We start from the raw sequence: 15,076 nt of genomic DNA, 5'->3' as shown, positions 1-15,076 counted from the left end.
ATATAAACAGGCTAACATCATAGGCCTGTGACCTGTGAGTTGTGCAGGACCCAATCCCTTTACCCCCAACAGACACTTGGTCTAATATTCTGCTGTCATTGATTGGAAATAACCATTCTTCAACAGCAGGCTCCATGTTTTTATTTTGCACAAATTCTGTAGACAATTCTGTCTATAAGTAATGAAATATATTGATAATGCGTATTTTGAGAGTGGTGGAAAACTTCAAGCTATCAATTATTTTAGGAAACTTTACATAGAAAGTTTGGCCTACCAGGTTATTTTATTTTTGAGAAAAAATAGATTAAAAGATTAACCCAGAATTATATTTAAATTGACTACAACCACTAGAATTTTTTCCTGTATTATATGCTCTTCAAGTAGAAAAATATAACAAGGAAGCACATCTTCAAACATTACTGCCCATATTATGAAAAATCATAAACCACTGGATTATAAAATTATTGAGATAATAGACACTATTTTGCCAAGATCTTATGACAGTCTGTGATAATCAAATTTAATTGATAGTGGTATTTGTTAAATGGACTGTTCAAGTAGATTAATTTTATTACCTAAAACAATCAACTATATAGTACAACTTTTCATAACAAATCTCAAGGATGTTTTACCTGGCAAAAAATCATAGTATATTGATTTTGAATGGGGTTCTGGAGCTTCACAGCCTTGGTAAGAATATTGGCTTTCTTTATGACCCAAGAATTGCAGAGAAGGACCATGAGATAACTCTGGTTTCCTCTAAACCATACTTTCTTACTTCATTAAAATGATTTAGGAATAATTATGCCTCCAGGAATACTCATTATTTCTAACTTGTTCCTTTACACCCACATCTGGTAGACAAAATGCTTATCAAATTAAATATAGTTTACAGAAATTGTTATCTACGCAGAATCCATAGCTGGTCTTTGCCAGTCTTCTTTAAATCAGTAAATCATACCACTACACATCCCACTGATAGGAACAAAAATTTATGAATCACCCATAAAAATTATTTTACTCCCCCCCCACATCTATTTCTCCAGCATGTATAGGCTCTGCCTTCCAAATAGATCCTTAATGCAACCTTGACTCACTGTATCCACCTTTGTACAGATTAGTCTATATTTTCCTTTTGCCATTGTCAGCTTCCAACGATTACAGTAGCTGCTTCTTCTCACTCTAAACTCTGTTATCTACAGTAATCTTTTCATGATATTAATCAGATCACTGCCTTCTTGATGAAAATATTCAAATGGCTTCTCAGAATTAGTTCCAAATTGCATGACAAATGAACAAATAAGCCAGCCTGCATTATCTGGTTCCTTTCCATGTATCTGACCTCAGTGCCACCTGCTTATTTTCTGCAGCTGACCAGCTTGCTGATGCTCAAACACACAAAATATGCTCCTGCCTTTAGGCATTTGCACTGTCATTCTTTTTGCCTTGAACACTCTTTCTTCAAATATGTACATTGATTCAAGTCTGAAATAGCTTTTGCATTTTTTTATATTCTCATGTATCTTGGAATATTTTGTCCTTAACTCATTTATCACTAATTGATATTAGTCAATAAATCAATTAATTAATTCCCATTCCTTTATGAAACTATAAGCTATATAATGGGAAAAACTTTGTTTGTTCGCAGACCAGTTCTTTCTCAACACTTAACAACAGCCACTAGCACTTATAAATTGATCAATAATAATTGTGGAATGAAAGACATCACTTACTATGCTTGAATGGGCAGAGGGAAGGAGGAAGGAAGAAAATCAATTGGTTAAAATCTACTTGGTGAAACTTTTAGTAGAAGCAGTCATATGATGAGTTGTTTACAGCTAGAACTTGGAAACTATAAAGAGATGTTGCTATCAAGCCTGAATTTGAGAACATAAGTTCACTTCTGTGAGTTAAACTCTAAGAAAAGCATATGATGGATGTGAGCCTAGGCATGCAACATAGGAAAGAAGTAGAATGGTTTCCCAGCTGATGAATCTGAGTGCCACCTGGAAGAATGAATGTATTATTATTAGTATAGCCAATGATGTAGAAGTGTTAAGGAGTATATCAGAGTCATAGAGACAGATGTTGGCAGTGCCATTGTAAATTGGTATAAGGATTGTTAGCTTTAGTCAATATTTTAGACCTATTAATGAGATCATTCCTATAGTGGTATCTTAAACTGATGTCATTAAATATTCAAATCACCTAATTCTACATATGATGATCCAATACACATGGAGGCACTTGTGATTCTTGTGTAGCTATCCTGACACAAAGAGAACTTGTGGATCACAATGCCATCGAGGATTACCTAACCCTGTGAGGGTTATTTTTCAAGGTAATTAATAATGGCTTTGTTTATAATTTGGGAGAAAAGTGCTGAGCAGGACCACACAAGTATTTATGAGCTGTGTCGACCTGTATTTTCATCATAAGCCAGGATGTTGGCATTTTGATCTTTACTCGAGTTTCATGCACATTTTCATTAATCTGTGAAGTCATTCCAATGCTTGCTGTTAGAGTGAAGAAAAGGACAAATCACTGGGTCCATAAAGTGTGAAATCATATTCAATTATTTTCTGATTGTTTCTTTGATCACTTCTAGTTTTTCCTTTTATTATTTTCTCTCTTCTGAAATTGCATCCATTCTTATTAGGGTTATTGATCTGGTGTTTTTGTTTACTATGGATGTTTTACTATTTAATGTTTGATCTTTTTTAATATGGAGAAACTTTATAATTTTTTCTTTTCTTTTTAGCTGATACATAATCATTGTACATATTTACAGAAGAAAGTGATTATTTTAATATATGTATACAATTGTAATGATTAAATAAGGATAATTAGCATATTTATCATTTCAAACATTTATCATTTATTTTGTGCTGTGAATATTCAGAATCCTCTATTTTACCTTTTTAAACGTCCACACTCAATTATTGTTAACCATATTCACCCTACAATGCTATAGAATATTGAAACCATATTCCCCCATCTAATCGAACTCTCTCTATCCTTCCCCAAGCTTCTTAACCCCTAATGATATAAAATCTACTTACCTCTTTTATGAACTCAACATTTTTTAGCTTCCACATATGAGTAAGAACAGGTCTTCCAGGTTCATCAAAGTTACCTCAAATGTTAAAAACAAAATTTCATTTTTCATGACTATATAATATTTCATTGTGTGTATATGCCACATTTTCCTTATCTGTTGATCTCTTGATAGATATTTAGATTGATTCCAAATCTTGGCTATTGTTCATAGAGCTGCAATAGACATGAGAGTGCAGGTATCTCTTCAGTATACTGATTTCTTTTCCTTTGGGGTGGGACTATGAGATTGTATAAGACTTCTATTTTTAGTTTTTTGCAAACCTACATATTGTTTTTCACAATGATAGTACTAAGTTACATTATTATGAATAATGTACAGTGGTTCCCTTTCTCTACATCCTTGCCAGAATTTTTTTTTGTATTTTTAATAATCATTCTAACTGGGGTGAGTTGCTATCTCATTGTAGTTTGGATATGCATTTCTCTGATGATTAGTAATGAGTATTTTTTCATATAGCTATTAGCCATCTGTATGTCTTCTTCATCTTCTTCTTCCTCTCCTTTGTCTTTTTTGTTATTGTTGTCATTGGAGAATCTCACTTTGTTGCTCCAGGCTAGAGTGGGAAGTCCACAGCCTAGCTCATAGAAACCTCAAACACTTGGGTTCAAATAACCCTCCTGCTTCAGCCTCCCCAATAGCTGGGACTACAGGCACCTCCCAAAACATGTGGCTAATTTTTCTATTTTTAGTAGAGACAGGATCTCATTCTTGTACAGGCTGGTGTCTACCTCCTGAGCTTAAGGGATCCTCTGGCCTCCACCTCCCAGAATGCTAGGATTATAAGAATGAACCATTGCACCTGGCCTGTATATCTTCTTTTGAGAATTATATCTATTCAGATTTTTGTCTAGATTTTAATTGGATTACTTGTATTTATGCTGTCAATTTGTTTGAGTTTCTTACATATTATGGATGTCTGTCCTTTGCAGAGACTAGTTTGCAATTATTTTCTCCCATTCTACAGCTTTTCTATTTTGCTCTGTTGATTTTTTTTTCCTTTGATGTGAAGAGCTTTTTAGTTAATTCAGTTCCATTTGTCTACTTTTGTTTTTGTTGCTTGTGCTCTTGAAATCTCAGCAATAAAATTTTGACTAGATCCACATCCCAAACCTTTCCCCCAGATTTTCTTGTGGTAGTTTTATAATTTGGAGTTTGTGCTTAAGTCTTTAATCTATTTTGAGTTGGTTTTTGTATATAGTGAGATAAGGATCTAGTTTTATTTTTCTGCATGTGGATATCCAGTTTTCCAATCACTATTGAAGACAGTGTTCTTTTCTAATGTTTATTCTGGGGCCTTTCTCAAAAATCAGTTGGCTATTAGTATATGGACTTGTTTCTGGATTCTCTATTCTGTTTGGTTCATGTGTCTGTTTTTGTATCATTGCCATTCTGTTCTGATTACTATACTTTTGTAGTATATTTTGAAGTAAATTAATGTGATGTCTGAGGCTTTGTTCTTGCTTAGGATTTCTTTGGGTATTCAGGGTCTTTTGTGGTTCCATACAGATTTTAAGATTGTTTTTTTCTACTACAGTGAAGAATGTCATTGTAATTTTGATAGGGATTGCATTTAATCTTTAGATTGCTTTTGATTCAATGGACATTTTAACAATAATAATTCTTAAAATCATGACCATGGGATGTATTTTTATTCATTCATAGCTTCTTCAATTTCTTTCATCAAGTTGTATGTAGTTTTCATTACAGAATTCTTTTTACCTCCTTGCTTAAATTTATTTCTAGGCATTTTTCATAGCTATTGTGAATGGGATTGCTTTCTTGATTTATTTTCAGCTAATACATTAATGGTAAACAGAAATGCTACTGATTTTTGTATGTTGATTTTGTGTCCTACAAGTTCACTGATTTTGTTTATCATCTCTAAGCATTCTTTTCTGGAATCTTTAGATTTTTCTGTATGTATATAAGCTCATGCCATCAGCAAAGAAGGACAATTTAACTTATTCTTTTCCAACTGTAATTCATTTTTTAATCTTAATATCATTTATTTTATTCTCTTAATCATTTAGCTAGGAGTTCTAGTGCTATGTTGACTCAGTAGTAAACATAGGCACCTTTGTCTTCAGTTCTTAGAGGAAAGGCTTTCAGCTTTTGCACATTCATTATTATGTTAGCTATGGGTTTGTTATATATGGCTTTCTTATTGTGTTGAGGTACCTTCCTTCTATGCCTAATTTGTGGAGAGTTTTTATATGAAGTGATATTCAATTTTAGAATTATTTTCTGCATCTATTGAAATGATATTTTTTTGTCCTTAATTCCTGTGATATGATGTATCACATATTGATTCATTGACTCATCCTTGCATTCCTCTGTATATTATATTTCAAACACGTTATTGGATTCACTTTGCTAGTATTTTCTTGCACATTGCTGCATTTGTGTTCACTGAGGATATTGGCCTGTGGCCTCCCTTTTGATGTGTCCTTCTCTGGTTTTGGTATCATGATAATTCTAATTCTGATCATATTGAAATTTCATCCTCTCTGTTTTTTTCTAATACTTCCAGAAGAATTGGTGTTAATGTTTCCTTAAAGTAATGGTAGAATTCAGCAGTAAAGCCATCTGGATGTTGGTTTTTCTTTGTTGGGAGAAGCAGGTCTCCAACATTAGGAATTTTCTGACCTTCATCAAAACTTTCAGGTGGGAGTTGAAAGTGACTATAAAATATAAAACTGGGAAATCAAAACAATATATCTCAAGCAAGCCTTGAGTTTGTGCAAATTAGATATAGTCTTGAACAAATATTAAAATAGTAAAACAGGGTTCCTATCAGATATGTTTTTATTATCAAGAAATAAACAAGTATTTATATTTCAAACAATTTTTAAATTATATTTCCTTAAAGATAGAAATGGCTCAAACAGTATAATTACATTTTATCTCTACATTTAAGAGAATATCCCATATACATTTGCATTTGTTTATACATGCAACACAGTTCTCTTTTATATGAGCTAAAAATAATTTCTTCTTGTGGAAATTGTTTCATAAGGATATGGTAAGAATAGGCTATTCATATCAAACTAAAATATAAAGAATATTGCTCTGTAAGTCAGTGCAAATTAGAATGATTTGAACATCACATGAAAATATTTTCAAATTTTCTATCATAAATACTGTATTTTATATTAGCTTCCAACTAAATGTGACTAGTAGGGAAGAAAATGCATACATTTTATCACAGGTTTTATATCCATATTGACTGCCACGCAGTATAAATTCCTCACTGGAAAATAAGTGTCCTCAAATCAAATGTAAAATAGTATTTTGATTTAGAGTTAAAAGAATTAAGAATAAATTCACTCATTCCATTGAGCATATTCCAAATTAAAATAGGTTGAATTAATTTTGAAATATGGGTAAACTTTACTATAGAGATTTCATTTTCAAATAAAATAAGATGATTATTTGAATCATCCAGTGTGACTATGAAAATGCAAATGGCCCTCAAAGCAAACTTAAAATATTCCTTGAAGGAACAAAGAAACTGTGAACTTAATTTAATTACTCTGATCGTTGTTTGCAGACCTGCTCCTCTGGGCTTCTTTGTGGCGATGAAATAAACAGAATTACCTGTTTACCTCCCATCTCTCAAAGAACAGATGCCATTTCTGCACAAACGTATACAGTGCCCCCTTCTGAGACTGTAGTCCGTCACTTTCCATCTGTAAAGGCTACAAGAATATGGACTGTAATGGATACATACCCAGTTGATCAAGGTAAATAGACGCAAGTAAGATATGAAGGAGTTTGAGTTTGAAGAAGTTGTGTACTGAAAATGTATTTTCTGAGTTATTTCAATGTTTATTTTTCCAAGATACCTGGTTTTTCAAGGTCATAAAACAGATCTCTTAGTTATGTCTTCTATAATAAGTTTTATTTTAGGAATATCAATGCTATTTGCTAAACATATTCTTTCTGGATCAGTGGAAAAAATGTTAAGACAATCTTTATTTTGATGAGTAAATTTTGAGAGACAACTAGGCCTCAATCTCAGATTATTTTATCTATCAGTGAAAAGTCTTAAAAGGGCCTTATTCTATTTGCTTAATTATGTATTTATTTTTATCCTTTGAATTGTTCTGTGCAAATTTATATTCCTATCAATTTATTTGAAAACAATCAAATAAAAACATGTATTTTCCTATTCTGAAGCATTTTGATATTTGAGGCTGTTTTGATATATACTACTGTTTAATGTACTAAATCACATGATGTCATATTATAAATAGCATACTCTATGTTAAATACCAAATGTACTTTGCATAGAATCAGTGTTGCTTGGATAATCATAGTTAAGACTTATAAACCTTTCCAATGTATTCTTTATGCAAGAAAAATATTTTTGAAGGCCCTTGGATATTCTAAGTAGAAAGGTAGTTTGTCTATTTTTCTTGGGGAGGGGGGAGGAAATCTATATAATTTCCATTCTTTTAAGGACTTATATTGATATGTAATGTTATCAGATCTAAAGAAGAATGTTTTGCCTATTAAGAAAGTAAAACTATATTTTTAACATTACTGGCCTAATAGGTCAAATATTTAATTGGTTCTATTGATGATAAGACTTGTAATTTTTCACATTTTGTAATTCAAAGGAGTTATTTGGATGAGGATTTTTCAATTTCACGTAATGTCATTGTTCTAATTTTGGCCCTCCCACAGAGTGTGAATAACAGGAGTCTTTGTATTCATGCAGTTTGTGAAGTCACTACATCTCTTTATATACTTTTATCAGAAATATGATTTATAGAGCCATATTTATCTTCAAGTAACAAGTGTGAGGTGGCAGTTCAATTTGCTGAAAATTTAGCCAGGGCAAAAATTGTTCATTTTTAAGTCATTTCTCTCTCTCTCTCTCTTTTTGTCTTTTTCTTTCTGCAGTTCCAAAAAAGACAGATATTTTCAAGCATGATGTTCATCCAACAACTGGTTTGGCAGCGTTAAGTATTACCATGTCCTTTGAAAGCCACTTACTCGAAGACATGATTTCTACTAGAGAGTTTTTAGCAAAACATCACCTTCTTTCTTCCACAGATGTTTCCTCTTCTCGATTTCTGAATTTTGATGTTCATGACCCAGCACAAATTATCTGGGACAAAACATCTGTATCACTTATGCCTGTCCAAACTCCAGCAGCCACACTAGCATTCTTTTTCCCCAACAGAGGAGTGAAGACCCCTTTTATTGTCTCCTCCTTAATGACAGATTTTATTTTTCCTACACAATCTTTATTATTTGAGATCTTTCAGACTGTTGACTTATCAGCTACCACCATGAATTCAGTAATTAGCGACATTCCAGGGGCTGGTATTGAGTTAAGCAGGCATTCATTACTTTCCCGTGGATTTCTGCTTACAACTGTATCTATAAGTGCACCTCCAGTTGTTTCTATGGGGTCTCAAGAGGATATTGAAGAATATTCAGCTGTTTCCTTGATTTCAAGAAGAGAGCACTGGAGTTTGCTGAGTTCCTCGATGTCTCCCATTCTTCCTGCTAAGATAATTATATCTAAACAGGTAGCCATCTTAAACTCATCAAGTCTGCACCGACTCAGCACACAAGCTTCCGTTCCCAGTGAATATCAGGTTATTACTGAGGCATCCTGCAACCGGAGACTCACAAACATCAAATCACAGGCTGCTGATTCTTTAAGAGAATTAAGCCAAACATGTGCAACATGTTCTATGACTGAAATAAAATCCTCTCATGAATTCTCAGATCAAGTTTTGCATAGCAAACAGTCCCACTTTTATGAGACATTCTGGATGAACTCAGCGATATTAGCCAGCTGGTATGCACTAATGGGAGCTCAAACTATCACTTCTGGGCATTCATTTTCTTCTGCTCCTGAAATAACACCATCAGTGGCATTCACAGAAGTGCCATCTTTATTTCCTTCTAAAAAGAGTGCAAAAAGAACAATTTTATCCTCATCCTTGGAAGAATCCATTACTCTATCAAGTAATTTGGATGTTAATTTATGTTTGGATAAGACTTGTTTATCCATTATCCCTTCACAAACTGTCTCTTCAGACTTGATGAATTCTGATTTGACTACGAAACTGACTACCGATGATCTGTTAATATCAGGAAACGTTTTAAAACTATTGAAAATAGGACAATACAGTGCAACTCTGGGCCCCACTGAGGTCCTAAATCAAGACAGTTTATCAGACTTGGAAGAAAGTAAAGGATCTCATCAGCAGTTCAAACCTCGTGCAAGTGATGGTTCCCTAGATTTTGAATTAAATGTAGAAAATCATCTGGATGCTACTTTAAAGACATATTCAGAAATGGTACATCTAAATGACCTCAGAAATAATCGGCCACCGTATACAGACTCAAAGCTTGATTTTTCAGAAGTAACCTCCAGTGTTGCATTTTACACAGTTTCAGCAACTCAATCTCTTCCAGAGCAGACCTCTTACCCCATGTCTATAATTACACCAGATTGGCCGTATTATATGGATTATTGGAATTTAGCATCTGATTTTGAAAAAGAGGTCAGGATTTCTTCAGAATGGTCCAAATGGGAACTTCAGCCTAGTTTGCAGGAGCAGGAATTTCTTACTGCCAGCCAAAGTTTATCCATCACTAGATCTTTTACTTTGTCTTCACTGGAGTCCATTCCAACATCTCAACAGCTGATGATTTCTGGTAAGTTTCTCGGTTTCTGTTCACTAAACTTTTAAAAATGAGTTTCTTTTCTACAGAAAAGAGTGAGCCTGTCGTGGTCATCAGGTGCTCTAAACAGCCTCATTGTAATCAGGGCAGCAGCCAGTTCAATGGAGATGGCACCTGCTGTTGTACCTGACACAGATGGTTATTCTTTATGCACTGCCACAAAGGCCACCAGATCAATACAGGAGTAGGTTGGAGATGGCTATACTGCTGGCAAGCAATCAGAAACTGAACTAGTTCAATTCAATACAACAGATCTTTCAAAGTTTAGAAATAACTTGTATTATTCTCATTTCTTGAAATAACTTCTTTTTCAAGTGGAACACAATCTAACACACCCTTTCTAACATTATCTTCAGTGCTGGATAGTTTTTCCTAATGGGAAGGATGAAGAAATCACTGGAACTTTACTGGGTTTTCCTACCCTATATGGCATGATATAGCACTTTTAAATTTAAAGCTAGGATGCTTTTATTCTATATAGTTGTAAATATAAACTAAATTCATGTTCTTTATCAAAAGTGCCATACAAAAATTAAAAGATAATATGTGTGAATTTCAATTTGGCGTATTGAAATAATGAGATGCCAGTTTTCTTAGATAATGGTTTCTTAAAACACTTTTGAAATTCCTAATCTTCTCTTCCCTTGTAATTGCTATCAAATTGGTAAAGATGCAAAAATAATTTATCAGAATAGTATTTATCAAAGCGAGAGGATTTCTTGCATTATTTAAAGAGGTTCGATCTTGTAGAATTTGTGGTAGTAACTTTATGGTCATGAAGTTAATCTTCCTTCAATGATAATGTATAATTTTTTGTGTGTGCATTTGTGTGGTTATGTGTTTCTACATCAGAGGAAGCATATATTACCTCAACCTTTAAAAGTTTTTAAGTTGTCATCTAAAATTTATAGTTGGCTAGATGTGGTGATTCACGCCTATAATCTTTGCACTCTGGGAGGCTGAGGCAGATGGATTACTTGAGCTCAGGACTTTAAGACAAGCCAGTGCAAGAGCAGGACCCATCTGTACTAAAAAAATAGAAAAGACTAGCTGGGTGTTGTGGCAGTGCCTGTATTCCCAGCTAATCAGGAGGCTGAGGAAGGAGGATTGCTTAAACCCAGGAGTTTGAGGTTGCTGTGAGCTAGGCTGATGCCATGGCATTCTAGGATACCATGGCATTCTACGCAGGGTGACAGTGTGAGACTCTGTCTCAAAAACTAAAATTAATTAATTAATTAAATTTCTGACAGATAATGCAATAATACGAAAGACCAAGTCGTAATACCTAGTATGTTAAATATGACATGGTTTTCTCTACAAAGTTTCTAAAAATGGCATAGTGAATTTAATTAAAAATTTAAATATAGTATCGTACTTTTTGCAAGGTGATAGCTTGTGATGTAATTGCAGTGACTCATATACAATACTTAATACCTTGTTTCCCATGTACACATGTATGAGGTTTTTAGTAAAAGCAGCTCAGTTAAAACTTCTCCTTTCAAATAATTCACCCCACAGCTCTTCATTATTAGAGAATTAAACCTTAATTTTGCCCTTTTTAAATATAACCTTGTTACTTTTCTTTTTTCCCATCACCTGAAAATACTCTTTAATAATTCTGGCCTCTTCTAAATCTCCTAGACTCTTTCCACTTTTTATTGTCTCTCTAATTGTTTTATACATAATTATCATTTACAGAGCACTTGCCGGTAATACTAACATTTTTATCTACTGTATTGGTCAGGGTCACCTTAGGGAATAAATAACAATTTTGGGGGGGTATTTGGGGAGAATTTTAAAGGGAGATTATTTACTAAGATGGGTAGAATTTAAGGAAAACTAAGAGTGATAGTATATGTGTAGTTCTGAAGAGACTAGTAATTGAAGAACATCATTATCAGCATTGGCGCTAAAGGGACAGAGGAAAGAACCTGAAAAAGAAAGCTTCCTGGCTGGTAGAAGCTGTGACCATTAAGAATAGGACACAAGCAACTCAAGGAGAACCAAAAAGAAGGAGATTGGGAGATACAGACCCAACCTCCCTCTTCTGTTCTGTTCTCTTGTGGGCACTTCTTGTTGGCCAAACCAATTCAGTAGATGGAGAATCAGGTCAGTCCTCTGAGTTGGTGTCCAGTGTTTGGAGGGTAGAGTGAACAGGGCAGAAAGATCTAGAAGAGCAAATGTTAATACATTGAACTCCTGTATGTGTCAATTTCTAGCCCATATTTTCTGTGGACTCATAATAATGGCTTGTTCCACTAAGATTCTTTTTTTTTTTTTTTTTACAGTATGAGGTGAATGTTTAATTACATTAAAGTTTAAGTATGAGATATTAAAACATTATGGGAGCTTTTTAGTAACATGAAGATCATAGAATCTGAGAATTTTTTTTGATATTACAGTGATATTTTACTGTGGTTTTATTTTATTTATTTATTTTTTTAATAGATCATAACTGTGTACATTGATACTGTCATGGGGTAGTGTGCTATTTTTATATACAATTTGAAATATTCTCATCTCTACTGACTGCTGTGCATTCTTGCTCATATACTCTGTTATGTGCCCAATAAAAAGACTCTGGGAAACAAGACAGGTGCTGTGTTGTTCTCATACTGCCACCAGGCACGTGGAACAGTGTATGCCCTTACAGGCTTTTGGTTTTATGCTCTAAGTTTGGTGTAAGTTTTCTTCTTTCCTCAACATCATCTCCCTTGTTAGTCCCTATCTCAGGATGGGGTGAACTAGACACCCAACAGTTTAGGCAACAAAGACAAAAAAAAAATTGTACATATTCAGTACAGACACAACCATATTTTCTTCAAATATTTTTTATCCTCAGTTGGTTGAATCCATGATTGTGGAGTATAATAGGGTAGATAGTATCATAGGTGGCCTACATAAACAGATTCCTCACCAGCAGGATAAACATTAAGGGCAACCCTAGACTGTCATTATTATACCTGCAAAGGCATCTATGCTTCTTCCAAAACTATATAATTCCTGTAAAGCTGGGTTGGCAAACTTGAAGCCAAGTTTGATCAGTCCCTGTTTCTGTAAATAAAGATTTATTAGAAGACAGAACAATCCATTTGCTCACATATTGTCCACCACTGCTTTCCTACTTAATGTCAAAAAAGAATAGGTGTGGAGTAGACCATGTAGCCTGTAAAGCCTCAAATATTTACTGTCCAGCAATTTGCAGAAAATGTTTGCCAATTCCTATTCTAAATATTTTCATGTGATTTAGTTTATGTTTGATTAAAGTAACTACCATAGAAAATCTACCTTTGCTATTTATATTTTCTTCTATATGGCTGCCTATACACCTAATGGAGTTATATCATTGCTATGTTTAAATTTTATTGGGTGGCGCCTGTGGCTCAAAAGGGTAAGGCACCAGCCCCATATGCCAGAGGTGGTGGGTTCAAACCCATCCCTGGCCCAGAAAGAAAAAAAATAAATAAATAAATTTTGTTATAATCTTGTACTTTGAACATAAACAGAATGAGAAATATTGCCAAGTGATAGAGGTTGGATACTCCATTTATATATCTTATTATTTATACACAAGGATCTAGAGACATTTTGAGGAAGAGCCTAGGTATACATTTTAATGAAAAAGGAAATTTGACAATTTAGTACTTGTTAAATGTTGCCTAACAGAAATTTATAATAAAATCAAGGTCAGAAAATTTAATACTAAACAAATCTATAAATTTGAAACATTATAAAATTAAAACAATGACATTTTTATTCATAATTTTTTTATTGTTAATATGAATTTAATATGAAAATGTAGTCAATATATGTGCAGTCTGTTTATTCTATGTCCTATAGACACCATGTTTTAGTCTAACTGTGGGCCCTCTCAAGAAAGGAATAGTGTTAACTCACAAATAAATTATAACTGAGTAGATTTCCTGAAAAATCTAACAAAACTATATGTTTTTTCTACTGAGATATATTAAGATATTTTCATGATTTGTATAAAATGGAAATGATTAATTTGTCATCCTTTTAAGACATCTTCAGTCATATTTTCCTAAATATGCTATTTATTATTTGTAGTTTATTAGTCAAAACATGTGGTAAATATAATAGATCAGAATATATTGAGGAAAGTTACTATAAAACAGAAGTTAAAATTTTAATATTATGTTTTAATTGAAATAGGTTTTTAAATTAATTGAAAATATCCTCAATTTAGTTATTGTCCCATTATTGTCAACTGCATGTCAGATGATTCCATAAAACACAAACTGAAAACAAGCACCCAGTTAAATAACCAGGGTTACATAAAGAGGATTTCTGTGTTACTCACTCTTGTACTCCTAACATCTCATACAGATTGGTATTAAAATAAATGCTTCATAGTAGTCATACAGAAAAGATAAATGAAAAGATTAATGCTGATGAAGTCATTAAAACATATAGCTGGAAATAATCTTTAGAAACATCTGGGCTAATCACTTCATATAGAGAAAAGATATGGTAGGCCATAGTAGAATGGTCTGCAGTGTCACAATCTCGAATACAGTCCATGGCACTGCCAAAATATAGAACAAGTGTATAGCTGATGAGGGAGAATTTCCCTGTGTTTCTAAAGGGAACCACTGCTGGCTAAGACTTCCTTCTTACATGCTACTTCCATACCATTGTAGAAAAGTATAAAATATAGCAAGCCCACAATTTGGTATTCTTTTGCTCTGGTGAATTTCTTCTCACTTAGTATTGAGCCACAAAGAAAAAACAAAACCAAAAAATGACACTGAGTAACGTCTTGTGATTAGCAAAGTGAGGCATTGTGGAGCCACCTCTATCAATGTGTTTCTCTGACTTTCATGTACCCTTTGACGTGTATGATCACTGACCCTGTAGGACAGTGAAAGCTCTATTAAATTGAATCTAAGTTATCTTCCACCATCTTAGTTTAACACACAAAGTAAATGAAGTTTAAGAGAGAAAAAGGCTGCTTGGGGCCTGTAGCTCAGCAGTTAAGGCGCTGGCCACATACATGGGGCTGGCGGGTCTAAACCCTGCCTGGGCCTGCTAAACAATGACAACTACAACAACAACAAAATAGCTGGGCATGTGGCTGGCACCTGTAGTGCTGCTTGGGAGGCTGAGGCAAGAGAATCCCTTAAGCCCAAGAGTTTGAGGTTGCTGTGAGCTGTGACACTACAGTGCTCTACAGAGTGTGACAAAGTGAGACCCTGTCTCAAAAAAAAAAAAAAAAAAGGA

The 15,076-nt window shown here is 33.8% G+C and overlaps 1 protein-coding gene across 1 annotated transcript in view; it reads left to right on the top strand.

The window, feature by feature from the left end:
• EYS (eyes shut homolog (Drosophila)) overlaps positions 1 to 15,076 on the top strand; it is a 1,547,934-nt gene that overhangs the window by 801,637 nt on the left and 731,221 nt on the right. The window contains exons 24-25 of the mRNA XM_012805052.1: positions 6,672 to 6,864; positions 8,030 to 9,805. Of these exons, the coding sequence (XP_012660506.1) occupies positions 6,672 to 6,864; positions 8,030 to 9,805 (1,969 nt within the window). The remainder of the gene's footprint in view (positions 1 to 6,671; positions 6,865 to 8,029; positions 9,806 to 15,076) is intronic.

This window comes from Otolemur garnettii, unplaced genomic scaffold (assembly GCF_000181295.1).
Source record: "Otolemur garnettii isolate 467f Iridium unplaced genomic scaffold, OtoGar3 scaffold00035, whole genome shotgun sequence".
NCBI lineage: Eukaryota > Metazoa > Chordata > Mammalia > Primates > Galagidae > Otolemur > Otolemur garnettii.
Note: the sequence above shows the minus strand (reverse complement) of the source record. Positions and strands in the feature narration are given on the sequence as shown.